The 26,475-nt window shown below is 44.8% G+C and overlaps 7 protein-coding genes across 16 annotated transcripts in view; 5 read left to right on the top strand and 2 right to left on the bottom strand.

The window, feature by feature from the left end:
- Positions 1–1,777: 1,777 nt before the first annotated feature.
- On the top strand, positions 1,778–10,739 carry LOC128891916 (uncharacterized). 3 transcript variants are annotated; one of them, XM_054151882.1, is made up of 5 exons: positions 1,778–1,968; positions 2,051–2,503; positions 5,009–5,197; positions 5,731–5,945; positions 6,071–10,739. In XM_054151882.1, the coding sequence occupies exons 3-5, from the start codon at positions 5,101–5,103 to the stop codon at positions 8,684–8,686; spliced, it is 2,928 nt and encodes a 975-aa protein (XP_054007857.1). In that variant the 5' UTR covers positions 1,778–1,968; positions 2,051–2,503; positions 5,009–5,100; the 3' UTR covers positions 8,687–10,739. The 3 variants fall into 3 exon arrangements, with proteins under 3 accessions (XP_054007857.1, XP_054007856.1, XP_054007855.1); XM_054151881.1 differs by having other exon boundaries at positions 1,778–2,881; XM_054151880.1 differs by having other exon boundaries at positions 1,778–2,503.
- A 294-nt stretch (positions 10,740–11,033) lies between these two features.
- Positions 11,034–12,811, top strand: LOC128892458 (uncharacterized). The gene is made up of 2 exons (XM_054152900.1): positions 11,034–11,347; positions 11,589–12,811. The coding sequence occupies exons 1-2, from the start codon at positions 11,049–11,051 to the stop codon at positions 12,793–12,795; spliced, it is 1,506 nt and encodes a 501-aa protein (XP_054008875.1). The 5' UTR covers positions 11,034–11,048; the 3' UTR covers positions 12,796–12,811.
- Positions 12,812–12,872: 61 nt separating this feature from the next.
- On the bottom strand, positions 12,873–14,205 carry LOC128891923 (protein BUD31 homolog). 3 transcript variants are annotated; one of them, XR_008460955.1, is made up of 4 exons: positions 13,815–14,205; positions 13,590–13,712; positions 13,176–13,520; positions 12,873–13,071 (listed from the first exon to the last, which is right to left on the bottom strand). XR_008460955.1 is itself a non-coding variant. In XM_054151900.1 (3 exons), exons 1-3 carry the CDS (start codon positions 13,906–13,908, stop codon positions 13,303–13,305), a joined length of 435 nt encoding a protein of 144 aa, XP_054007875.1. In that variant the 5' UTR covers positions 13,909–14,205; the 3' UTR covers positions 12,873–13,302. The 3 variants fall into 3 exon arrangements, 1 of the variants encoding a protein (XP_054007875.1); XR_008460956.1 differs by having other exon boundaries at positions 12,873–13,087; XM_054151900.1 differs by having other exon boundaries at positions 12,873–13,520.
- A 156-nt stretch (positions 14,206–14,361) lies between these two features.
- LOC128891922 (uncharacterized) lies at positions 14,362–15,610 on the top strand. 2 transcript variants are annotated; one of them, XM_054151899.1, is made up of 3 exons: positions 14,362–14,511; positions 15,034–15,155; positions 15,240–15,610. In XM_054151899.1, exons 2-3 carry the CDS (start codon positions 15,057–15,059, stop codon positions 15,435–15,437), a joined length of 297 nt encoding a protein of 98 aa, XP_054007874.1. In that variant the 5' UTR covers positions 14,362–14,511; positions 15,034–15,056; the 3' UTR covers positions 15,438–15,610. The 2 variants fall into 2 exon arrangements, with proteins under 2 accessions (XP_054007874.1, XP_054007873.1); XM_054151898.1 differs by lacking the exon at positions 14,362–14,511 and adding an exon at positions 14,647–14,891.
- Positions 15,611–15,757: 147 nt separating this feature from the next.
- On the top strand, positions 15,758–17,358 carry LOC128891921 (group XIIA secretory phospholipase A2). The gene is made up of 3 exons (XM_054151897.1): positions 15,758–16,263; positions 16,623–16,690; positions 16,852–17,358. Exons 1-3 carry the CDS (start codon positions 16,029–16,031, stop codon positions 17,167–17,169), a joined length of 621 nt encoding a protein of 206 aa, XP_054007872.1. The 5' UTR covers positions 15,758–16,028; the 3' UTR covers positions 17,170–17,358.
- Positions 17,359–17,469: 111 nt separating this feature from the next.
- LOC128891924 (uncharacterized) lies at positions 17,470–18,718 on the top strand. Its single transcript, XM_054151901.1, has 3 exons — positions 17,470–17,642; positions 17,899–18,171; positions 18,242–18,718. Exons 1-3 carry the CDS (start codon positions 17,575–17,577, stop codon positions 18,252–18,254), a joined length of 354 nt encoding a protein of 117 aa, XP_054007876.1. The 5' UTR covers positions 17,470–17,574; the 3' UTR covers positions 18,255–18,718.
- Positions 18,719–19,797: 1,079 nt separating this feature from the next.
- Positions 19,798–26,475, bottom strand: part of LOC128891915 (histone acetyltransferase KAT6B) — a 29,177-nt gene continuing 22,499 nt past the window's right edge. For all 5 annotated transcript variants that reach the window (XM_054151877.1, XM_054151879.1, XM_054151875.1 and 2 more), the window contains 2 exons: positions 25,210–25,598; positions 19,798–24,977 (listed from right to left, as the gene is read on the bottom strand). In XM_054151877.1, the coding sequence (XP_054007852.1) occupies positions 20,604–24,977; positions 25,210–25,598 (4,763 nt within the window). In that variant the 3' untranslated portion in view covers positions 19,798–20,603. The remainder of the gene's footprint in view (positions 24,978–25,209; positions 25,599–26,475) is intronic.

The raw sequence follows: 26,475 nt of genomic DNA on the forward strand, positions 1-26,475 counted from the left end.
ATATATATATATATATATATATATATATATATATATATATATATATATGTATATATATATATGCATGCATTCGCGCGCGTTTGTGTGTAAGCGCGTATATACACGCTTCATTGAATGCTTTTCTCATGGTTTTTACCAACGTTTAACGATGTATGTACGAGGAGACGGCGGGAGCTTTTGCGTATTCATAGGAGGGAGTAATCCTTGTAAGACTATTATCTATAAAAGACATAGTATCTCGATTGAAATCATATCGTAACGTATTTAAAAAGAGGAAAAAAAAAAAAAGAATCTGGCGAATCTCAACAGGAGGGAACAGTGTTATCGAAACAGCTCGCGTCGTTCGCCTCGGTGCCGCAAAGATAGGAAGGGGTCGTGTGTCCTGATGTTGCTGCTGACATTGGTAAGCGAATTTGTTTGAGAAATTGATTGCAAGCTGTAAAACTTGTGCCGCAAACAAGCTTATAGGACCGAGACGGGCCGTTTTCGTTCCTCACGGAAACCATCCGTTCGGGCGCATAGTTGTCATCGAATTTCTTCGTTAAATGTTTCTGTTGAGCGTGCAACCATTACCGTAGGAAAAAGGGATGTTCCCCCCGCCTTTTCATTTCTTTCAACGCGATCGTTTTTACGTTTGAACGCCGATCGAAACGATTTGTTGCTACTTACTGAGATGCTCGCGAACCATAGACACGAACTGTAGATTGTAGTTTCAGCGTACGATTCTGCAAAAATTTCTATTTAAAGAGAAAGAGAAAGAGAGAGAGAGAGAGAGAGAGAGAAAAATGTGAGAAAAAAGGACAAAAAAAAAAACCACCGAGCAATCCTTTTTTTTGCTGAATACGTCGATCGAAATTTCTTTCTGACGTGCCTGTTTATCTGGCAAGTTATTAAACGTACTATAATCATACAGGAAGAGGTGATAGTATTTTTGTTGCCACTTGTAAATAAACTCTTAAACGAATAACCACCGCTTTCGAATGTTTCTTATCTACGCTTTCGGTAGTTTTCCCATGTTCTCGTAGGTGTAGCGTGATAGTTTACGTTCGAAGGCTACTATCGTACGCGAATTCGGTTCTCCGGCATCGATTGTCCCTCCTCTTCGTATCGCCGCCCTCCCCCGTTGCCGGCTCTCCTACTCCTTCGACGCGATTACGTCCATAAATATTTGTAAATATTCGCGACGCGTTAACTGCGTCGCTACGAACCCTCGTCGAACAAACGAACTCGAGGGAAAGACGTAAAGTCCCCGTTCGACTCGAAAGGGTTGACGGATTGACTACATCCTGATTAGCGGAACTCATTATTCCGGTCTTAGTCCCAGAGGATTGCGATTCGATCGTTCCGTTTGCGGTTTGAATGTCGACACGGGCCACTGTTTACGCGTCTCTTGTTCCTCGATTACCGATTTTAACCCTCTGCGTCCAACGACGTTTGCGTCATTGGAATATTCGACCAACTTTCTGCGACTCGTGTAAATTAACGCGTAGAAGAAGTATTTGTTTTTTGCTACTTAGTTAACGCGCTGTAAAAATCAAGCCTTCGGTCGTATTGGTTTCGCTGTAGAGATCTTATGCTGCGCGATTATCGAATCAATTGTGATTATAAAAAGAACTTTCTGTAACGATGTTAACGCTAAATCTACCGACATTTTATTTGTACTTGTACTTTTTTCTTTTCGCGATTGGTCGAATGACTGGTCTCAAAGACTTGCACGAAAGAATTGCATATAATTTATATATTCCACGAACCGTAGAAAAGTTTATAAACGGTCGCGGTAGTTTTAGTTGTAATATTCTAACAGCATCAAGTTTTGTGCCGCTCGATTTTATATGTTCGATTGTTCGACGTGCGAACGCGGAACCAAAGTTTCTCATTTTAATCACTTTATCGTACATTTAAAACTACCGATCGAAACTCTTCGCCATTCTCTCTCTTAAAAAAAAAAAAAAAAAAAATGGATAATTGGTAAGTAAAACAGTCATCGTTTATTTAGCCGGACCTTCCGTATTTGATCGTTTTTTAATGTCCGTTATCGATACGTTTGCAGGCTCGTCGCTGGCGGGACAGGGTCGTGGAAAAAACGCATCGAGCGGAAAAAAAATATTCGAACCATGGTCGAGAAACGGTGCGCGGAATGCTCGCGGGTGGTCGAAAGCGAGACTGGCTGCGAAATGTGCGCGTGGAGGAAAAGCAAAAAAAAGAAAAAAAAGAAACAAAAAAAAAACCGACGAGATTGACAGAGAAAATAGAATTGAAAAAACGAGGGAGAAGCGAAAGGGAGGACGAGAGAGGGCAAGGGAGAAAACGAAGAAGAAAGGGGGTGTAGCGAGCTTGCGCGACGTTCGACCCGAATCTCTCGTCGGACGTTAAGCCAGCCAGCCAGCCAACCAGCCAGCCAGCTAGTCAGCCAACCAGCCAGCCAGCAAGAGCCAACCTTAGCCGTGTTGCGAGCTTCCGTGTCCCAGTCGTCGGCGTCGATGAAAGACCAGTATTTCAACCGGTACAGTACCGATTTTATTCACATTCCATCGACCCCTCGGCCTCGCGAAACCTCGTATCCTTCGCTCCCGCCGGTATCAATCCACTCGGCACGCTATCGAGCATTCGACACCCTCCTCTATCCTAGCCGATCCTCCTCCACCGAAACGGATAACTAATTTCCAACGAGTAGTTAATCTCTCGAACGCGCGAAACGTTCGATTCGTGTAGCTTCGGCTAGTGATTGGAAGGAAAGAGGTACGTCCAAGCAGGCTGAACGAGGGGGACGAGTGACCTGTTTACGGTTTCAGCGCTCGTTGAAAATTAAAAAATCGTCGTGTTTGTGTTGGTGCGATACGTGCGAGGCAGTGTCGACGCGGAATTCAACAAGCGAGATCGAGTAGGTATATCCATCGGTGGCGAGGACGAAACGGGAGAAACGTAGAGGCGAGCGGTAGAGGGTTGGAGAAATGCCGTAATGATCGGCGAGTTAGCGGGCGACAGGGATATTCCCCGATCAGAAGGAAGCGAGTGCTCGGTTCGTCGATGATGTTTCGAGAATGCAGCACTCCCGTATCCACGGCCTGGCGAAATAGCCTTGTCTGCGCGAGCGCAGTATTTGGCGTGCAATTTAGCCGACTGACGCGATAACCTGAACGCGACACCAAAAAAAAGCACATTTCTGGTAGATTATTCTTCGTGACCTAGGGTGCTAGGTATCGATCGCGATCGAGCAGGCAACGGGGATCGAAGTCGCGGGGCAAATTTTCGCTTACGAGGGGAAACGTTCAGGGAGAGCGATTCGAGGGCTCGAAACTCGTGGGTATTAGGCTCGTTTGACGATCGTGAAATATTTTTTCTAATCGAGGAGAGTGTTTCTTGTTGCTCGTTTCTTATTCGTCGAGTCTAAGATTTTCGAGATCGAAGTACATCGAAGCGAGATCGCGGCGGTTGCCCGGAAACCCATTTCGCGATCGCGGAAATTGATACACCTTTGAAATATCAATGCTTTCAAGTTAGGAACGTCGCGTATTATTTTGCATTAAGCTTAGCTTTCGTTACCGCCGAAACTATTTCGCGTAGCGTACTTGCAGAGTGTGCAGGTATTTTTAGGGGCGCAACTCGTAGATGGTAAAAGGGTTTAGAGAAAGCGAAGCCCCTCGTCTGTATACGATATCTTGAAATCCGTTGATACTTTTACTTTGCTCCATTCTACCGAAAGTGAAAACATTTCCATTGACCTCTGCAAGCGTTTCAGTGATTCCTAGCTAATCGAAACGCGAACGAGTGGGCGAGACCAGACGTGCTATTCGGTAATTTCGTTTTACTTTTTCATGGACTACGTGATACGTCGCTTTCAGGCGTTGCGACGCCTCTCTTTTCGATGCATGCCGCTCCATTTATCCCTTCGCGGATGCTGAACGCTAAAAATCTCTCGAAAGCGGGCAAAAATTTGGTCCACCCTCGCCTTGATCAACGGTATCGTGCTTGATGTACTCGCCAACGTGCGGGGATCTTGGTGTTGCTTTCCTCGCTTTCATTGTTCTTCGTGGAGCATCGGCAAAGCGTCGAATTCGCTGATAGATTACGCAGCTTCGAGACCCGATTCGTAATAAAATCATTCTCGGGCACGAAAACTTCTGAAATATCGAAGATACACGTTCCCCTCCGGAATCTGTAACAAAAAATTGGTGTACTTGTATCAGGTACTGGACCAGAAAGTGATGTCGTTTACATTGAATTCTAAAAGATAAATTCACAACAAGCTTTTATTTTCAATCAATTATGTTCGCAACTCTTTATCAGCAACCTTTTGCTATCTAAGTGTGCAAATTTTCAAACTCGGATCGATAAAAATCAATTGGTACACGATGATCTGATAAACGATAAACAACTATTGACATTTGCGGAAACGACATTACTTTCTGGTCCCCCTAATATTTATATCAACTGTTAATTTATTATTGGAAAACGATTCAAAAGGTATTACACCGCGGCACAATTTTATTTCTTCGGCAAAGGGTTTGAACCCCTTGTGGTAAAAATAATAATAAATAAAGCAGAGAGAGAGAGAGAGAGAGAGAGAGAGAGTGAAAGTATATGGGATAGCGTTCATAAAAGAGAGGGAGGCAAAACATGCGATTTGCTCGGTCCTGAACCATCAACAAGAGGAGAGTTAACACGGATTGAACCAATTATAGCCCCGTTTTGGAGCGAACGACGGAACGAGCAACTTCCGGCTTGGTTAATCCATATAACGAGTAAATCAATTCCTATTGAGAATTCACGTCTTTGACGCGGTCTACGGGCCGCAGATCAGAATTTATAACTTGGGCGCGAAGACGGAGATGCGCCGAGTAAGAATTCGATTCCCGACTGTCCCATATCGTTCTCAAGTATTCAACGAAAACTGATTTGATTTAGAATATTAAATAAATCGAATCCTCCACTCTTTCCGCGATAAATGAGATAAATTGTGAGATAACCGTTCTAAATTATGCTAACGACGTCGTGTTTCCGTTCGCAGGTGGTCGTTGAAAGGAAAGGAGCGATGCTGAGAAGGGAAAACGCGGAATCGGATTGACAGTTCGAGGGGGACGAAGCGGTGCACACCTTGGAATGCGCGTACCGATGGTATCGAGGACTTGGGACTGGGGAATCTTCACTCTCCTGTTTTTCGTGTTGGTCACCCCCAGTCCTGCTGCCATCCACCGAGGTAACACACTTTCTGTCAATTCGTTTCCTGGTAATAGCGGTGCTGTATTTGGATCGGTACGTGTCGGTACGATCTATCATCTAAAACAAGAATTCTCGACTGGAGGACACAATTATCCAGAGGGGGAGATGAGCGTTTACTGGGTTGAGGATTGAGATCACTATTCAATAGAACGTTATGTCTTGTGAAGTGCAGATTATCCAGCTATCTCGAGTTATCACGACCAAAGCAGCAAAATCAAATTAGACTTACTGAAGCTACTCGTTCAATTGAGAGCATTCGTTGAGAGTACTTCAATATGTCGTTCAACTTTTGCGTCATACGTCGGATCGTCATTTCCTCCTTCTCTAGAAAAACGTTACCAAAGTTTGTACTTAACATAGCTCGTCTACGAAGCACAGGCAGGAAGCCATCGCGAACTGACTCGCCGACGAGCATAGACTCTTCTTCTTCAACTACAGCACCGAGTAGAAAACGAGCAAGTTTCTGTGCCGTTGCCAGCAAACACGATGACGTATATCGTTCTGTTTCAGCGGATCGAGGACGTTGCAATAAGACGGTAGACATATACGATAATGTGTCGAGTCCGGCTGTGACTTCAGCGAATTGGGGAAAGCCTCTGTTTTGCTGGTACCGCTTTCGAGGGTATCGTGGATCACCACGGGATTGGATTCTGCGCGTGCGCTTCAAAAAGTTCAAGCTTGGTGTGGTGGAGAATGCTACCACCTGCTCTGGAGGTTACTTGCAGGTACGTCTTCGAGTTGTTTATACCGTCGTGGCTTAAAAACACTTCAACAAAATGTTATTCAGTCATATAGAGCTTAGAACAACGAATAAGATAAACTGACCGCCACCTCGTCGTACCATTTTCAGATCGTAGATGGAAACACGAAGACAGGCCTGAGCAATCGAAAGGACCCAGGAATGTACTGCGGAGAGTTGGAGCAACCGCAGACGTTCATCTCCGAGACGAGTTTCGTTCGCGTCATCTTTCACGCGGAGAACTTCACGGATCAAACGTACTTCAGCTTCGACACCAGGACCGAGCAGCAGTTCGGGGAGTATTTGAGGCATGGCCAACATCCGGAACTTTACCCGAATCGAAGGGGCGAGATCGTGCCCGGGAGCTACTGCGAACGGGTGTTCAAGGACTGCAGACTGCAAACGTGTTACGTACAGAGCCCAGCCTATCCTGGTATCTATCCTCGCGCGTTGCACTGCAAGTATCGCTTGAACACGCGGCTACCTTTCATCAAGCTCTACATAGAGAACGAGGAGTTCAATATCGACGGTCAAAGATGCGAGAACATAATGACCTGCCCCATGAGGCCCATAAGCTCCGGCTCGGAGCACTGCCCGTACGATTATATACGCGTGTACGACGGCAAGGACAACAACAGCCAGGTGATCGGCACTTTCTGCGGTATGGGGAAGTTCCCGTACAGCATAATAGGCACCAGCGAGGACCTTTACGTGGAGTTTATCTCCTCGCCGGCAGGACCTCTTCTGAACACAGGATTTCACTTCAACGTGGGCAACTGGCCTGGACATATGGAGACCGCAGGCGTGAGGAACGGTAGCTGCGACTGGCTGCTAAACAGCGAGTCCCTTCACACGGGCAACGAGGGGATATTCCTCTCTGTGGCTCACTGGTATCCACCGCACACCAGCTGCACCTACCTCCTAAAAGGTCGAGTTGGCGAGATCGCTAGACTCTACTTTCCTAGTTTTCGCGTGAACCGAATCGAGTCGCCCATACAACCCTACGACGGCGACTGCGGGGAGAGCCTGACCCTCTACGACGCCGACTGGCCAGACGACGCGAAGATCATCAAGACCTTCTGCGACACGTTCAGCAAGCCCATGGAGAAGCACGACTTCGTCTCTAGCTCCAACGCTCTTTTCGTCAAGTTCGAAAGCAAAACGGGAAGCTACTCCGGTAGTTCTCTCTACTATTGGGCTCATTACGATTTCTTCAACGCGACGCGATTCGGCGAGCCCGTGGTTGGCACGGAGTGCGACGAGACATTCGCCTCTTGGAAGTCGCGCTCCGGACAACTTCGATCGCCGTTAAACACCCTTGTTTACAAGCGATCGGGGGATCCGCCCGCCGATCTCTCCTGCACCTACACCTTCGTCACTGATAAACGACTGTTCGCGCGCGTCATACTCACCGTGGACTCTGTTTCCTTCAAGGAGCATCCGTACGCGCAGTGCGGCCACTGCTGGGACAGTCACGTGGACCGATTGATCATTCGCGAGCCGCCAGTGGTCAACGGCGATCAGCACTCCTACCAGAGCCATCAGCAGCAACAGCAGCAACATCAGCGCCAGCCGTACCAACAGCAACAAGACAACAACAAAGGTCACTGCATCTGTCGATCGTCGATCGCCAACGGACCCACCGTCGAAGGGAAGCCAGTGGTTCGCGTGGTCTCGCGCGGAGAGAAGCTAGAGTTGAAGCTGCTGGTGGACGGCACTCACGCTGCCACCAGCTACTTCAAGCAGCCCTCGCCCTTGTTCGAGGCGAGGTACGAGTTTGCTCACAGTCCCCTCTGCGGACCTACGATTCTCCCAGCCGCCACCGACGGCGAGATAGAGTTCCCTCATTACGAAGCTCTCGGTTACGTATCCCCACCTAGGTCTATAAAATGCATCTGGGAGCTGCGCGTGAATCGGGAGAGGGACGTCTGGTTGCACTTCGACAAGATCAAGTTCGCTTCGAGATCTTGCGAGGACGGGAAGCTCGAGATCTTCCTGCCTGGCAGCGCGGAGCCGTTCCTGGGCATCTGCGGCGAGAACGTGAGCTACGTCAGAGAGATGCCCATCATCTCAGCGGCGCAGATCGCACCTGGGAATCGAGCTAACGGTGACACAAATTCCAACACGGATCCCATGCAGTCGCAGACGCATCAGCAAGGGTATTCTCCGCCACAGATTTCGTCGCCGACCGATCACCAGCAGGAGGACTCCGAGTGGCCTGCCGTGATTATTCAGTTCACCGGCTCGATGGCTCCAGCCAGAGCCGCGTTCAAGATCGCTTGGACGGAACTCTATCATCTGCCTCGCGACGCGTCTGGAAACTTAAACACGCAGAAACTCGAGGAGTTCTGCGGGTTCCAGTGTCCTGGCGACGCTGGTTGCATTCCGGCGAGGCTCCTCTGCAACGGAGTGGTAAATTGTCCGATGCCAGAGCCTAAGTCTCTGTATCGAAACACGAACAATGGTAGCGGACTGTTGGCGATAACAGAGGAACCGAATGACGAGTCCGCGGAGACATGCGGCGCGGATGCCGTCGGTGGTCGCGGGAAGGCTGCTGGATCTGGCAACGGGATCGGAGGTTTGGCTAGTGTCGTTGGCTCTGCTGGATGGGCGGGTGCTAGCTTAGGCGCCAGCCTCGCCGTTCTTCTCGGGCTGGCGTGTCTCATCGCCGTTTGCAAGATCTGCAGGCGTCGGGCCACCCCGAGAAACATCCACGTACCTTATTGACACGAACGCAAACACGAGTACGAGCACGGACACGGTCAGAGGTACACGGGATTCGTAATCGCCGTTTCATTTTCTTACCTTGTTTTATCGAGAACCCTGTCCTCTTCTGCGGTACATAACGAAAGATGCTCGCGTCTGGTTGGCCAGACGCTGCTGCACAGGTGTTTTCGAACGAACGCTATCACTCAACAGGCCGTTTGATTACACATTCGTGTGCACGTGCCATCGAACCGAGCGTTAAACCTTTGAGAGGAATTTTTATCGCTTCGCTCGTTTTATCCGTGCCATCGAGCGAGAAAGAGGAAACAATGGCAAGTCAGGTGGATGGCTGATTAAATAGGTAGATAGCTAGAAGGTAAGTACCGTAGGAGGTTATACCCTATCGGCGGTGAAGGACCGTACCGAGGAAATCGTAGCACAAAACGCGATAGAGACCAGGCGAAACCAGGTGAATGGAAACGTTAAAGCAACCGAGAAGTACACTCGTACGTTTGTCTATTCGAGCCGAAGCATTTCAAACGGGATCGATCGAATAACTCGAACTTTTCGACTTTCATTTTAGACGATTAAATCTCGTACGATCTTGTTTGTACAACGTCGCGTTTTCATCTACATAAACGTTTATTTAAAACGTGTATTATCAATTGTACGGAAATCTGTTTGAAGATGTTGCTAATAAACTGCTGTAAACAACTGACGATATCGTTGTAGAAAGAACAAGAAAAGATACCGTTCGCATCGGATTTACGCCTCTCTCGAAATCAATCAAGATTCGTTCAAAGAATTTTCATCCGTCGTTAAAAAGTAACGAGTTACTCGGATGACCTGATTCAAGTGCCTCGATCCGTATAGTTCGTGCGGTTACAATTCACGCGATTCGGATCTCTGGCCAGCGTAGGTCGCGCCCTTTTAAATATACATATAGTACGTACAATGTATTCGCGTTACGTTAACAAGAGTGCCTGCGAATGTTCGTGCACCAGCGCGTCACGCGCTCGATAATGCGCGCACATTATTCCTTGAGAATATGCCGAACAAAACTTGTATATATCGAGGGTAGGAAGCGTCGATTAATTTTATAGAATAAGCGGCTCCAAAACCAACGGCCACCAGGCCAAGCGTCGAGCGAAACGTGTTCGAATGGCTCGACGGTAAGGTCGTGTTCTTTTGTACATAGTTCGCGTTACCCAATTGAATTCAAACAATATCTTAGAAGATTAGTAGAGGACTAACGAATCTACCTACGTATACAGGCCGCGCAATAGTGCGCGCGAACAATGACACAAGCGCATGCAACGTACGCTCCGTCTCTCGAAAGTTGCAGAGGAACGATCGCGATGTAAGTGACGCGTTCGTCGTGCAACTTTTCCGTAGAAGAGTGAGTACTTGGGCATACTTCACGACGCGACGTCTACGTCTTTACACGCGAAATGTAAACGAGAGACGACGCGACGCGACATCCGTCGAGATGGATCCATTTCTTATATCGTTGGTTTATTCGTTTCATCTCTGGATAACGCTCGTACCTCTGATACAGCGTTGGGCAAAAATGTAAAAGAATCACCGCGTTACGTATTCGTTTACGATTGCTAAATTACAGATGTATCGTTGTCGGGAATTAATCACTGCCCAACACTACACCGAAACCATTCCAATTATACCATACTTACGCGCCTCCCGTACGTTAGTTTACTGATTTTCTCGCTCTTTTTACCGTTTTGTACCGTTAATATCATGCGTTCAACGTCGTAAAGAAACAGCGCGAACGGCGTCGGTGTCGACGTTGGTACACATTCATATCGATGCAATTGTTATTGTTGCGATAATTTATCGTCGCTATCGTTACTCTTAGGATAAATAATATAGTTATCGTTACGGTTACGTGAAACATCGTCGTTATGCCGTTGCTGTTACCACCGTTCTCGTCGTCGCCTGTACCACAGTCGCTACCACAGTTGCAATCATTATCGCTACTGCCAGCAGCGTCGTCATTATATTATTATATTTTTTACAAATAAAGAACAACCTCGGGGACACGAGGTGAAAGAAAACGTTGAACGTCGTTGGTCCGATTTCGCACCTTGGTGGCCTTCTATATAGAACAGTGTGAAAGTAAAGAGATATTGCGATAACGTAATATCTCCATGTGCGAAGGGCCTCGATGAATATATTCAAACGAAAAAAATTGAACCGCGATAAAATACAAGCAGCTGCAAATCACTTTCGCAGAATCGATATATTTTTGTTTACACTCGTGTTCCTTTAACCCTCGTTTACGGTACAGTTCGTTCCTCTGTTCTCTCCTCTAATCGAATTCCAAATTATCAAGTACACGGTGCACAATCGACTGTGAAGAAGCAAGATGACCGTTAAACGCGCGGGAAAGGGCGACCGTGTGTTGCGGATCTCGAAAATGTCACCCGTTCCAGCTCACGGATTGATTACCGAGAATGTTTTAGTGCCGATAGCGAAGACCATTTTCACAAAGAAACCCGGAACTGCTCGTTCAAATCTCTCCCAACGAAGAACGGAAGTTATCAAACCACGAAAACCCAGCGACAACTTTATGGTACCGCTTTTGAAACGACCCTCTCATCTCCCAGCGAAGAGATACACGAGCACGGTTCTGCGCTCCGAACAGGTGTTCCTTATTTCCATACTGCGGATTTTTATCTATTTATAGGAAATTCGAATGTCCGAGAAACTATCAAACGAACACAGTACGCAGTAACGTGAAAGAATATCGAAAGTAATGTTTATATCGTTATATTTTCCAGAGTAAACTAAATTTTCGTTCGAGTTCAGTTTTGCTATGTACGCTTGCTAAGATTTCATTTTTCATCAAGATCCGCGGTCTACTTATCTCTGTTCTCCTTTTATAAATAATAAAAAAAAAGACAAGAATTAAAATACGCCGGTCGATGTGTTTTCAGAATCACGGTAACGCGAATTGCCGCGAGAAGAAGACAATCTCAAAGAAGAAGCAGTTTCGTTCGATCGATAAAAGCTCGACTTTCCCTGCGTTTGGTCGTTTCGAACATACTTCGCTAGATAAGAAAAAATCAATGCTACCGTTTCCCTCCACGATTTACGATTTACCTGCCGCCACATTCGAGAAGCGTGAAAAAATCGTTTCAACGAGTAAATATCCAACCGAGGCCAATAAATGGAACGGAAGTCATCGGATACGCGAAGAAGAAACAAGGACTGTCGGTCACGTGGTATCGGAAGTTTCAAACGACGACAATACCTGCGAGAGCGTCAGCGACAACGTCGCCTTTCAATCGTTGAGCGATTTACGAGAGATCGATTGGTTCTCCGCGGATACGTTAAAGACGATATTCGATAAAGAGATGCAAATGATGGAGATTAATACTTCGAATGTACCGATTACGCTAACCGTCGCAGCGGCATCGACGGCAACGATAAAAACCAATATCTATCCTTGTAAAGAACAACTAACTGGCCCGTATCATAACTTCGCATCGACGAATACCGATAACGCAGCGAAGAAAACATTGTCGAACATCATTCCCCACAGTAAAGAATCGCAATTTCCCGCCAAATGGAACGCGATGAATGCTTCTAATCTACATACAGATCAATTTCTCGAGACGAATAAAACACCAGGTATATTGGGAGATACGTGTAAGGAGATTTTGAAATATACGGATCGGTCGCGTCTGTCCTCTCTCGCAGAGAATAATGATAAATTAAAAAATGAGCACCCTTGCAGGATAAAGTATTCGTGGCAAGTACTAGGTAGAGGCGCGCAGACATCGCGCACGCTTTTGGAAAGTTTAACTAAGGAAAATAATCAGGAAGAATCGGTTCACGACTGTTGCATTAAATATTCTTGGCAGATCATTGGGACTGCCACGCAAACATCTAAGACAGATTCAACTGCTAAGGATTGCAGGTCCGCTCTTTCAGTCTTATCGCCGAGAGCTAACGCGAATCGTGGCAATACCACAGGAACAAATAACGCGTTACCAGTTACTGTTTGTCGTAACGGCAAAAAGTTCTTTATACTAAATAACCAATGCACGCAAACCTCTGCTCATAAGGAGAATCAAACTAATTTGGCTGAAATTCATGGAAATCATTAGATTGGTTTGTAATTTTTGAGAAATGACTGCAAAAGGTAGCAATCGGCTCATGTGGATGTGAAAAATTATTACCACAATTTTCTCCCATCCTTTTATTCTTTTACAGATCGCTTTACAAACTCAATGGAAACTTCTCACCTATAAATAGAAAACATTTGGACATCTAAGCATAAAAAATATTTCGTGCGAAACGAACATAACATGCTTTTCCTATTCCAAAGTCAAGAATCGTTTATTCGTTTGTACATTCCCAGTTCTCGTGCAATATATTCCAACCTGGAAAACTTACTCGCTACAATATGATGAATAAATCTGGTAGCAATTATATAGGTTTTATATTCAGAACTGGAGCAAGGAATGTGCACGTTTTGAACGTTTACCTTCACTTATGCTTCCATTAATTGTCGGTATGCAATAGAGTTCTTAGAAACTCGTGAGGTATCATGTGTTAACGAGACAAATAAATGTACAACCACAGGCACCTTCACGCACATTAACTTTCAAACATTATCCGGAACATCCTCTGCAACCGCAATGAATACATTCCACTATTCTACCTTCTTCTAATTTTCCTTTAGGAACTCGACAAATACAGTTTGTTCCAAAATTGGTGTCTCTGGTTTGTATACACCGTAAACAACACAAGTTTTCATACCCCACTTTCTTCCATTTTGCTATCAAATTTTTATCTGCTATGTTTTCATTCAAACAATAATCATATAATTCTGAAAAAAAGAATAACATAGTGAATATAGTTTACACGAGGATAATGGTAAGTTTGTGATAATACTAACCGCGACTTATGGCTTTCCGTCTGTAATATAAATCGTATATGTAACGTGATTTCTGATGGTGGATTTTGAAAATCGGCCACAAAGATTCTTGTTTCCGTTTGCCTTCGTGAGGTTCTGTTTCGGCTGTAATTCGAAAAATGATTATGAAAGAAACTGTCCTTTAAATAGTTAAAAAGAAAAATATTGTACATTACAAATATAACCATCGTGCAATATCGTTGTTACCTTCTCGCATTTTCTGCTCCAATTCCTCTAACGTTGGTTCGATCAATTCCCAGCCATCAGGTGGAGGCTTCTTACTTCTTCTTACTTTTGGCATCTTTCGATTTGTGTAAATATTATCTTTCGAATACGTATGATACAAGCTTACGCTAACGATCTTCCCAACAAAAATAGAATCTGAATATATATAATCACAGAGCAGTTTAAGAAGGCAAAATAGGTTTAAAAATTAGTACAGTTTCATCGTCACAAGATGGCTATGTATTCCATCTGTATTCTGGACTACTCCGGAAAATTCTTCTAACGATAAATGAATGAGGTCTTGTCAGATAGATACCGGCGATTAGGGGATACGCGTTTAGCCATAGACTATAAACTCTATACAAATGTCTAGAGGAAATCTCTCTCTAGAAAATATCTTTTATTTTCTATTTATTAAACATAATTTTATTCGACATCTTTATAGATCTGTCGCAATTTCAACTATTTAATTGTATTATCAAATTCATTTCGTTGAATAATGATTATTCAAATTCACCAGAATGTGAAGGTGGAGTCTTATGAATCAATTCTGAGTCATTTCATACGGAACTTTAACTATTTATATTATCGTTCCCTCTTTGAAGAAGTATTATCTCTCAATTGCAATTTCTGAAGTTCATTTGTGCTTTGGAACGGTCCACACATCCTTTAAACAATTGTAAGTATTGCTAGCTACAAATAAATATTGAATTTATTCTGTACTTCAAATTTTAAGCTCATTAGTGTTTGTGCTTGTCGTTCATTGAATTTTCGAATAAATTGTTTGTGTATAAGTAAAAAGTGATACGAATCCGAAACGCAAACTTCATATTTAAATGCCCTACTTCGATAATTGAATTCCGTTCGCGCTTTGCAACAGTCTTTTATTCGATCACTAACCTAAAAAGTAAAAAATGACGTTGCAAGAACCGCCAAAAATGTTTTCGTTTTTTAAAAGAAAATTTCACTCCAATATGTGTAAAATATCGCCGATCTTTATCAGCAGCATCACGAATATAATTCTCGAAAATAGCCCGAATTATGAAGCCTGGGAGAAAGGTGACGAAGTTTTGCAGTCGTTAATTTTACGAGAATTATGTTCAGTTTTACGTTTGAAATAATTTAACGACTTTGAAACTGCAATGCAGGTATCATTGTACCGTTTCGTTAATAATTTCTTTCCCTAATTTTATGAATTCAGTTTCTAGAACTGAGGAAAGAGTCATGACTGTGACGAAGGAACAAGTTAACCAACTCATCGCTTCCAACACAGTAGTGATATTCTCTAAAACAAAATGTCCATATTGTAAAATGGCTAAGGAGGTAATTTTTGTTCATATATTATTATTATCTTGATTATAGTAATATATATTACTCTACATTCTGTTTATTCTGATATTGTTTTAGGTGTTTGATAGCTTGAACCAAAAATACACCGCCATTGAATTGGATGAGAGGGATGATGGAAATGAAATTCAATCTATATTAGGTGAAATGACTGGAGCTAGAACGGTACCCCGAGTATTTGTAAAAGAAGTATGTCTAGGAGGAGGTACAGATGTGAAGAAACTGTACGCCAGCGGAGAACTTCAGAAGAGATTATAATGTACACGCCACCCGATCCTGCTTTTGCAAGAATTATTTATACATTGATTTGTTTTATTTAATGTAATAAAAATTGTTACTTAAGTAACCCACGAAGATTGTTGTAATTATTATTGAAACGAGATAGACTCTTTTAGATCAATTGATTAATAAATTGAAATATGCACAGGTAATTGAAGTTATTCATAATTTTCCTTCATTACGAATTTTGATTTTTCTTAAGATTTTATTATATACAGTTTAATAAGGATAAAAGATCCAAAAGAACAAGTGTTCAGAGAAATGATATCGTCCGATAGTTCGACTCGAAACTTGAACAATTTTTTAATAAAATTGCAAAATTACGAGAAACACGATACGATAATGGAAAAATAATGATTAGGATTGGTTTGTAACGTATTCAAATTACCATCAGCAGCTAGGTATGAAATGCTGTGTATATACCGTGTGACGAAAGGTAATCGTAAAAACTATTTCGTCGTTGGTGATTAAGAGTACACGATCGTGCACACGTATGCGACTCGATTCACCTAAAAATATCTACAGACCGGTGAAACAGTGGTGTCAGTGGTGCGTGGACAACGCGTAAGGATGGATTTTTCTCAATATCGAAAAATCCTAGTTTACGTGTTGACGTTTCTAGCTTACGCATGGTCTGGCTACGGAGCTGGTTTACTGTCGAACTTAAGGGACGCCGTATTGGCAGCTGAAACAGTTTTCCAGGATTTATTTCAGAATGCAATTACAGTAGCAAGGAAAATCAAGGACATACACGAAGTGTTTGACGCAGCAGTGGAAGAAAACTGCATTTTCAAATGTCCAGGAGGTAGGTATAACCTGTTATCGATTATCATCATTTTTACGCCGAGTTATCTCGTCTTAAAGCTACTCCACAATTCTTTTAAGGTCGTATTACAATTGGTTAGAATCTATCATTTGATAACGTTTTGACTCGCTCGGCTTATCTACATAATAAATTAATTTTTTTTCCAAGCCACGTTAACTCGTTACGTAATTGTAATTTACACGTCTAACAATATCAAATACACCACGCAATAAAATTATAATTTAAGAAACTTTGCGTATTTATAGTGAGTGACGAAGCGTATGACTATCATGTATGTTCCTCTGACATGGTTACGGCCGATTGGTCGTTAATTTTTAGCGCGAATATTTTGATTGCAGGTATCACGCCAAAACCAGATTGGAATCATAAACCACAAAGCAATGGATGCGGCTCTTTAGGAATAGAGGTGTGAACATTTTCTGAATCAGGTCACAGTTGTCTTTAGTGAAAACTATGTACATCGAAATCGAATTATCGCATCGTTGCCAGATTTACCATGAACTAATTAGACGTATTTATCAACTGATTTGGCGGGAAATGTATATTAATTAATTCAATTGGTTTCAGATAAACCAAGAATACTTGCCGTTAGCGGAAATGACCAAATGTTGCGATGCACACGACATTTGCTACGATACCTGTAATTCAGTGAAGGAGAGCTGCGATTTGGAATTTAAAAGATGCTTGTACAGATACTGCGATGGATATCAAACATCCGCTATCATAAACACATGCAAAGGTGCCGCGAAAATGCTGTTTACAGGCACGACTGCTCTGGGATGTAAGAGTTACATGGACGCGCAAAAGGAAGCCTGTTACTGTGGCGATAAATGGAATAGGAACAAGAAACCTAAGAAAGCTGCTCAAGCTGGCGGAGAACTGTAAAATTATACGAATCTCTCGGTTTAAGTAATTCACGTGGAGCGTGTCCCATACTCTGTTTACGAAACCTCTAGCCATTAAGTCTGTGATTTTATACTAGTTCTGCTGGCGCTAAACGCGAGATAAATTTGAAATTGTACGAGGTCCTAACATTTTATACGTGACCAATAAAATCTGATTTTACCACCCAAAGGAGTGTCCAATATTTTCTTTAACCTGCTCAGAATTATCCGATGATTGTACATTTTTGTTTGCCTTTTGTTTCTCACGAGGAAACAAGAGAACAGTGACAATGTCATTTCGACCACGGTTCAGGCAAACTTTCTCGATATAAAAAATTGTCAAGTAATGCAGCGTACACGATAAGGATTTTTTTTAGGAAAATAGCGAAAGTCCTGCGAGAAGAAAATGGGGAACACCAAATCCGCACAGCCACCCAAACCGCGGAAAGATCGGAAGAAGGAGCAGGCCGACGGGTAAGACAATTTATGGTTCTTTTGGTCCACTTTGATTGGATCAATTTTGGCTTCTCTTGGAGCGTAAACCAAAAGTTTCTTTTGTTTTCCTATGTTCAACGGATGTTTAAACTAAAAAAAAAAAAAGAAAAAAGCACAGAAATACAAAAGAAACCTTTGATTCGTCTACAAATAAAATTAGCGAGATAGTGACTTGGCTGAATCATTAAAGATATAATACATAAAGGCGTACCTTGCATTTCTTCATTTTGGGTAGCGTAGATGACCGTCCCCGAAAGAACAAAAGGGCTGCCAACGCTTCCAACAACCGCACCAGCAGGAGCGAACGGGTAACGTGTCGATGTACTAATCCCTTCATCATCTTCTTCCTACGCTTACGCAGTAAGACGCCCAAGGAGCCCGTGACCGTGATCGCACGGGCTGCTGGCAAACTGTGGACTAAAATGTCCCCGGAACAAAGAAAAAAGTACATAGACCTGGCGAACGCTGAAAAGAAAAGACGTCAAGGAAAAAGGAAACTAAGATTGAGGTGATTACCGCGGTAGAATTAATTATGTCTCTTCGTTTACTTCGTCTACGATAAAAAATTGTCGTTCCAGAAAAAGAAGATAGATAATCAACAAGCAACGAGAGATGCTGAAGAAAACCAACGAAGGATTTGTTCAGCTACTAGTGTACGGGAAACGCAGTCGTGACCTCGTGCAGTTATCTTGAAAAAAGTCCATATTTTTGATTTCTTTTTATTTGTTAGTAGTTTTTTTTTTTTAGATCTATGTACAATAAATATTGGTGTATTTTTACACTATTAATGACCTTTCTTATCCGTTTAAAGAGTTACGCTAAAAACCAGGCAGCGAGTCTCTGCCTTCTCGCACAAATTCTTATCGTCGTGTCTCGTCTCTGAAAAAATTGAATTCGTAACGTACCATAAATATATTATTATTATTATTTCGTTCGCGACCGTTCCGCGAAGCGTCGCCGACGCGAGGGAGGGAAATTACAATTCAAAGTACACGAACGAGCACCATTTCTCTTTTTTTTTTTTTTGTTTGTCGTTTTGTTTATAAATTTTCCCACAGACAGGTCGAAGGGAAGCGCGCGAGACTATTCCTCTCGCCTTTTTCTTACTCTTCACGATTCGATACAAAAAATAATTTTAGCATAAATTTTCGCGACGCTCCGTGGAAGAGCTTCCTATGTTACGCAGTCATAACCCTTCTTCAAACTAGCGTGTACATGTGTACACGTGTGTCTGTGTGTGCCTCTCGTTCAAAGTACCTAGATTATAATAAAAACATTACATACAATAGGGAGTACACGAACGAATACGCGCGCGCGCGCGCGCGTGTGTATGTGTGTGTGTGTGTTTGTATAGTTTGCCTGCCTGCGTGTTTTCGCTGTATGCATTTGCAACGTGGCATCTGAAACCGAGTAAATTAACTGAATATCGGGGGTGGTTGGGTGTTGGTGATGATAATAATAGTAATTATAATATTAATAATCATAGAAATAATAATATTAATAATGATAATAGTAATCATAGAAATAATAATAATGATTCACGAAAAAAAAAAAAGAAAAAAAAAAAGGAGCGATATCGCGTTCAGGGTTGCTTAGGCGTGGATAACGAGAAACTGAGGGGTGTCGGGTCGATGCCGATGATAAAAATTACGAATAACGGTGAATGGACAACGTGTACGCGTCGACGGTGAAACCGATTTGACGATCGTGATAATTAATTCGTAATAATACAATTCGAATGATCGTAGCAGTAAGTATTTTATGATACAGTAAAGTACAGCGTGCCTCGAAGAAAACGTAAACAACAACGTTCAACAATCGATAATATCAAACAGAATATTCTTTGTAAGTATTTATATATATATATGTATATATAATATATATATATACTATTATACACAAAACGTAACACTGTTGCGATTTCAGGAGGGAATGCCCTATTTAAAAATAGGTATTCGCTTTGTCGATCGTGGATTCAAAATGGGAGGAAAAAGTATACATATATAAATGTATATATATATATGTATACATACAATGTGTGTATAAATGTGTGTGTATGTGTGTGTGTCTATGTGTGTGTGTGTGTGCACGCCTGTTGTGTATATATATATATACATATATATACGTATATATATATATATATTTTTTCACCTTGATCGATCGACAGATCAACGCTCAAGGTACATATTAGTTTCATAAATGCACAAGTTACGAACCCATGCTTCGCAATTCACTATTCGATACCGCGATTGTATCCCATGCATATACATGTATCGACAAGTTAAGAATCCTTTTAATACGAACTCTTCGGTTATTGGAACGCACAAAGCACATCTATCGATCACGCGTGGTCTGAAGTGCGTTCGAGTCTCCGGGATAACTATTACTATCAAAGAAAGAAAAAAAAAAAAAATAAAATAAAAATTAAAACAATGCGTCGAATACGTTTTGACAGAGTGCGCTAGGCAGAAAAACCGTGGTTCAGACACGACGGCGGAGTAACGTGCCTGTAAATTGATACATACGCGATTCGTTTGGATAGAAAGATCAGTCTACCGTAATAGTTCGAAAGATGAACGAGCGTGGGAGTAAATGCAAGGGAGTAACGAGTGCTATGGTCGGGACAAAATCAATGCACCGCGTGCCTAGAGATTTCAATGAAGAAAAAACGAGACAGAGCGGACTGTACAGAATGAAAGTAGTAGGTTCTATCGACAACTCTCGACAGTTTGGTTGATCTTGTCGCGACTATAGCTACGACGGTCACTCGGAGTTACCCTTTGCGTTGTTGGAGATCGTATCGAAGAGAGCGTTAACTTGTCCGACGTGATCGTGATAGTGTGATCGTTGCTAGGTCGACGAGCCACGAAGAGTCCCCGTATTTCTCACGCGGTTTCGTCGTTGCTGGTTAGGGGAGACTGTGCGTTCAGATCAGTGGGGCTAGCGTGGCCTCATCGAACTGTTCAGGGGCTGCATAAGGCCTCCGTTAATGTAACCGTGATACGTTGTGTACACCGCCGCTGGATTCTGCTGATGAGGATCCTGGGGATACGTAGGTACGTTCACAACTCCCACTGGGAGCTGGCTGGCCTGGTTCATGAAGCCACCGAGTTGCGCTGCTTGATTCATATAGCCAGTGGCGGGTTGTGCCACTCGGTAGCCGTACTGGGCCATGAGATTCGTGTTCAACGCCACGTTTGGACTGACTCTGCTGGCGGCGCTCTGCATCTGGGGACAGGTACTTCCAGGATCGAGGGTTTGCCTGTACAGGCTCTCGCTGGGATACGGTTGAGTGAGCGACGCCATGTTCGCATTCGCAGACGACCTCGAGGTCGATCTACTAGGCGGTCCAGGTGTCCCTGGCGGTGGTACAGTATTGACGTTGTAATAGTTCTTCGCGTAACCGAGAGGTACTTGAGGCGGAGTGGGCAACTGTCTCGACGTTTGCGGCGGCGTCATGGTGTGCGGAATTGGCGGCGGTGGCGTCAGATTCATCGCTGGCGGCGGAGTAGGCGGTATCATATCCAAACCGTTCGTCAATTGTTGCAATTTCGCTAGGCTGCAAGAGTTGGTGGTCTGATGATTTCCAGAGGCCGACAGGGAAGGCGCCGGCGTGTGCGAATGCGGAGGCATGGCGCTAGTCTGTATGTAAAAGTTGGTTGCCGTAGTGCAGGGCGTTGGAGCGCCAGATCTGCTGCTCCTATGCTGTATCACGTACGTGTTCTGTGTGGGGAAAGTCTGCGAGGCGACGGCCATGTAGTTCCCTTGGGAGATAACGGCCATGTTGTGCGAATGAGCTGCGTGCGTATGAGAGTGCGGATGCGGTACTGGCGGTACGCTCATCGACGAGGACTGTTGGTACTGCGGCGGAACGTGGGTTGTGTGCGCCACCGTCGTGTGACTCGTGTGAGAAGTCGTGTGTTGAGAAGAGGTTTGGGTATGCGGCGTGGGAGGTGTGGTTCGATGAGATCTGCTACTCTGTTGGGCTGACCTCGACCTGTGGGTGGTCTGTGAACCGCTGGCTCTCTTATTGCTATGAGATTGCGTTTGCGACTGTTGCTGTTGTTGCTGCGGATGCGGTGGTTGTTGTTGCTGCTGCTGCTGCTGCTGCTGTTGCTGCTGTGGTTGGGACTGACTGTGCGCCATACTTTGGCTCTGCGTTTGTTGACCCAACGACAATTGTATCGGTTGCGGTGTGTGAGACTGAGGCAAAGGTTGGGGACTCTGCGTCGGTATACTCTGCGGCGTGTGAGACTGAGGGATCGGCTGAGGCGTGTGAGATTGAGGAATAGGCTGCGGCGTGTGAGACTGAGGCATCGGTTGCGGCGTGTGGCTCTGAGGAAGCGGCTGGGGGCTCTGCGTCGGTATGCTTTGAGGCGTGTGCGACTGCGGTGTCCTGGGCTGCTGAAGAGGCTGCGGCGTGTGAGGCTGATGCATCGGATGAATGCTGACGTGCGCTGGTGGGGTATGCTGAGGCATCGAACAGTCAGCGTATTGAACTTGCGGTGATATATTTACAGGCACGGAAGAAGCAGGTGTTGGTATCTGCATGGGAACGGAAATCGGAGCGGTAACCGTAGATGGCATCGATGGCACTGCGCTGGGTGGCCTCTCGACGCTGTTTTGAGACGCGAGGTCGCTAGCTATCGAGGTAGGAGACTCCAAACCCAGTTGACTGACGTCCAAGTCGCACTGACCGTAATGCAACGAGTGCACCGAATTCGTGGTCGAGTCGGGCGTGTAAACTCCCATAGACGGTAAGTCTGGCTGCGAGGGTGGTGTCCGTTTCACAGAACCGGGATTTTCCAAGTGAGGCGTCGTTTTACCGCTCTCTGGCGAATTTTGCTTCATCTCCTCCGGTTGAGTTTGAAGATGCATGGTTTCCTGCTGCTCTATAATAGGTACGGTTTTCTCCTGTGGCGTGAGCGGCTCGGTTTCCGGCGACGCGATATTCGAGATAACAGACGGCTCTTTCTTTTCCGTGGGAGTCGCGGGAGAAGTCTCTATCTTTGGCCGTGTCAACTCCTCCTTGGAATCTTTGAGCGTTAACCTCTCGGAGATCGTCTCTTCCTTAGGGCTATTATCTTCTTCCTGAGTAATGGCTTCCAACTTCTCACTTTCTTCCTCCTTAGGTGAAGAAACTTCAGGTACCAATTTCAACGTTTCGGGGCTACAAATCGGTTTTTCAGTCTCTGAATCTTTATCACATTCCATCGAAGGTTCGCTCGGTTCCTCCACGATCTGCGGTTCCGACTCTACCTTCTGCGGGAGGGGCATCTCGATCTCTGCCTCCGGTTCTTTCTCTTGCGTGTCCTCCGTCGTCTTCTCGGTTACCTCGGTAGGATTGCTTTCAGGGATGCTCGGACACTGTGCCACGGATTTTGGTCTCGGTGCAGGTACTTCCTCCTCTCCTTCGTCTTCGTCCCCGCCCTCGTACTCGCCCGGACTCGCGGACGCCGTTTCCGTTTCAGGCGGAACGGGTGGTTCGCTGTTTTCCACGCTGTCGCTCTTGCTCGTTTCGGCGTTATCCTCCTTCGAGGCAGAGGGTAACTCCGGAACAGGCGATAGCTTGCGTTCTGGAGAATCGTCGGTCTTCTCCGTGTCGGGTAACGGAGACAAGGATGGAGGAGGTATCACAGGACTAACGGTTCTACCTTTCGTCGGGCTCTCAGGTTTCAGCTGAGGCATCTTCAAAGTTTCCTTCTCAGCTTTCGCTCTTCCTCGCCTCGACATAGGCGAAGTCTTAACGTCCTTTGTTTCCTCTTTTCCGTTGCACTGGCCATCTTCTGTCGCCGCCGTCGTCTTCTTCTCCTTCGCTTGTTTCGCTTGCAAATATTTGGTCTGACGACTAGTCACCTTCAGCAAGATGTCGTCCACTTTGCACTGTTTCTTCGCCGGTTTGTGCACCGCCGACGAAGAATTCGACGTTACCTTAAGCGACGCCTTCTCCACTTCAGCGACGTTGTCCTTGTCCTTCAAGGAGTCCTTATCTTTCGTTCTCTCCTTTTCCTTCGGTTTTTCCTTATCCTTTTCCTTCTCCTTTTCCCTCAACGACTCGCGAGTCCTCTTCCTCGAACTAACTTCCGTCTTCTCCTCCTTTTCCTCAACTTCAGTCTTTTCGGAATGTTTACGTTTTCGTAAAGGAGTTACCACCGACTCTGCCGCAGCAGCCTTCGGCGTTCTGATCCTTCGCCTCGACGTCGTCATTATCGCCGACGCAGGAGTTACTTTCACTGAATTCGCGTTTTTTGACGTGGTCACGGACCGAGAATTCCTTGGCGTCGTCGGAACGTTCTTCACTTCGACTTCCATCGGCTCTTTGGTGGATTCAGTAGCAGCAGCCCGCGCCTCTTTTTCCGACTCCTTGGTTTCCCTCGCCTCTTTCGCTTCTTTTATTTCTTTCGCCTCTCTCGTCTCTTTCCCATCTTTCATCGCTTTCGACTCCTTCGTTTCTTTCGCGTCTTTCATCTCGTTGGAAGCATCCTTTTGTACAACAGACTTCTGCGAAGTCTTCTGTTTCGACGGCGACGACCTCCTCTGCCCCAATCTTCTTCCTCTGGGTTTCTTTTTGATCTTCACTTTCTGAATCTTCTCGACGATCGTAGGCGGTTGCTTGAGTTCCGCTATGGGAGAAGACTCCGAACTGGTATCAGCGCTTTCCTCCGGACTTTGATATGGATTTGGAATCTGCGTAAGCAGAGGGATCCATCGTAGACAATCGGGATCCAATTTGATACGGGAACTCTTTCGCACTTTCGCCATATGGGCGTCTACCTTGCTCCAATCGACTACCACAGCCACTTTAGAGTTCCCTTCACCGGGTAAATGGACCGATCTGATGAATCCCAACAGCTGCATGGCGGTTGCGATGTCGTGAGCGGACACGCCAGTCTCCTTAGTTATGTCTCCCAGTTTAATCTCCGTAAAGTCTCTGTGTGCATCGAGATACTCGAGCACGACGCTTTTCCAAAACGAGTGATACGACACGCGACCAAGGTCGGAGAGAGGCTTCTCCGGCGTACCGGGAATTCCCTCAACCTTGGATAAAAGGTAACTAAACTCTATGAGAAACCTTCCGAACCCTTGCCTCTGATACTGCGGCAGAGTCATGATACACGAAACGTTGTATCTCTGCGCCGGACAATGCTTCTCTTTGCTAAAGTAACCGACCAAATGGCAACCGTACTTGTCGTTCTTAGTCACCGCATAAAACAAAAACGGTTCCACGTCGTAGTACAAAGTCTTGTGGTCCAAAAACAATTTCGCTAACAGACACAAGTTTTGACAGTAAATCTTGTTCACGTTGCCGTCAATCTAAAACGAAAAAAATTAAAATTACATCGATGGATAGGAATGACATCATAAATTGAAGTGAGAATTATATGATACTAATCGAGGCTTCTCTGTCGTTTCGTCAACGTTGCCACTGGCTTCTTCGCGGGTTATAAATAACATACAGATATACATTTCGATTTATACTTGCAAGCCTCGGTTAGTATCATCCGTGAAAGCTTTAAACATATGAGAATGAAATGGCCAAACGAACCTCGAAAACAGATAGTCCATTACACCTATATATTTCAGTGGCCGGTGGATGCCTCCACTGGCACTTGTCCATGTGTCTGTCGAGCACTGCCCGACTCTTCGTGTATTTGAGACAAAATTCACAGAAGAATAGTTTTGGTAATCTTGCGTACTCTTGTGGGAACGGACTGGAATACCACGTTTCCACTTCGTATCGGCCAAAGACAATGGCCGCGGGGTTTCTCGGGCCAGTGCTCGAGCCATTGTGCCCAGGACTCGCGGACACGGCCTCCACGTCGTCACCGTTGCTGACCGTCAACCGTGCCGCTTTGTCCCGAGCGTCTTTAAACAGATCGACATCCTTTTGCGTGACACCCGGCGGCAAGTGCTGAGGCAAAATCGGTTCTTCCTCTGTAAACAGAATTGAAGAGTGTTAGCTCTGGTCGTACGCGTCCTCTCGCGACAATTAGAACGATGGAAGTAAAGTTCACCGAGATCCTCGTTCGAAAAGGTGTTCGATATTCATGTTCTAAATCGCGATGTCTGGAAAAATCCACGTACGAAACGTGAGGTACTCTAACGCGTTGCACCGTTTTAAATACTCTTGTAATCAAATTGAACGATATCGGACGCGATACTGGATACAAACGTTTTGTGCTAAACCAACGTACTCTCGACGGGAACGTAATTATAAAACGTAAGGTACAGTCAACCCTCTTATAACAGTTAACGCTTGATGCAATATGATCCCTGATTTGATACGATACGGAACGAATTAACCGTGTAACAGGAGGGTTGGCTGTATAGAACGCAACTGAAGGGGTGTGATTATTAGTACACATCGATGGATGAGAAAACAGAAAAAAAAAACAAGAAAAAAAAAACACTGTAGACCACAAAAGCGATATTACTTTAGTTGCCAAGCTTACTATTAACCAGTGCACGGACAATCTCGATCAAGTAGTAAGTTTTGCGACCACGAACGAATAGCTGTTAATATTTGTGAGTAGTAGTATCCAAAAGCAAAGCTGTGGGCAGGTATTTTGTGGGATGTGTTGGCAGAGTATCAAAGTTGGCTCTTCGATGGCAAAAGGGCATTATTTTACGGCGGAGGCCGGCGAGTTTTACAACAACAGTGCCTGCTAAACGTCAGCAGCAGCAGGTAGCATCCGGTGTGATTAACACCAGGCGGCTGAGTGCGATATTAGCCACCCAGTGCCGCATTTCTTCGTCCTGGAAAACTGACCGGTACGGTTACTTTGCGTTTTACGTGGGAATAGGAGCGAGG

This window comes from Hylaeus anthracinus, unplaced genomic scaffold, assembly GCF_026225885.1.
Source record: "Hylaeus anthracinus isolate JK02 unplaced genomic scaffold, UHH_iyHylAnth1.0_haploid 12002, whole genome shotgun sequence".
Lineage (NCBI taxonomy): Eukaryota > Metazoa > Arthropoda > Insecta > Hymenoptera > Colletidae > Hylaeus > Hylaeus anthracinus.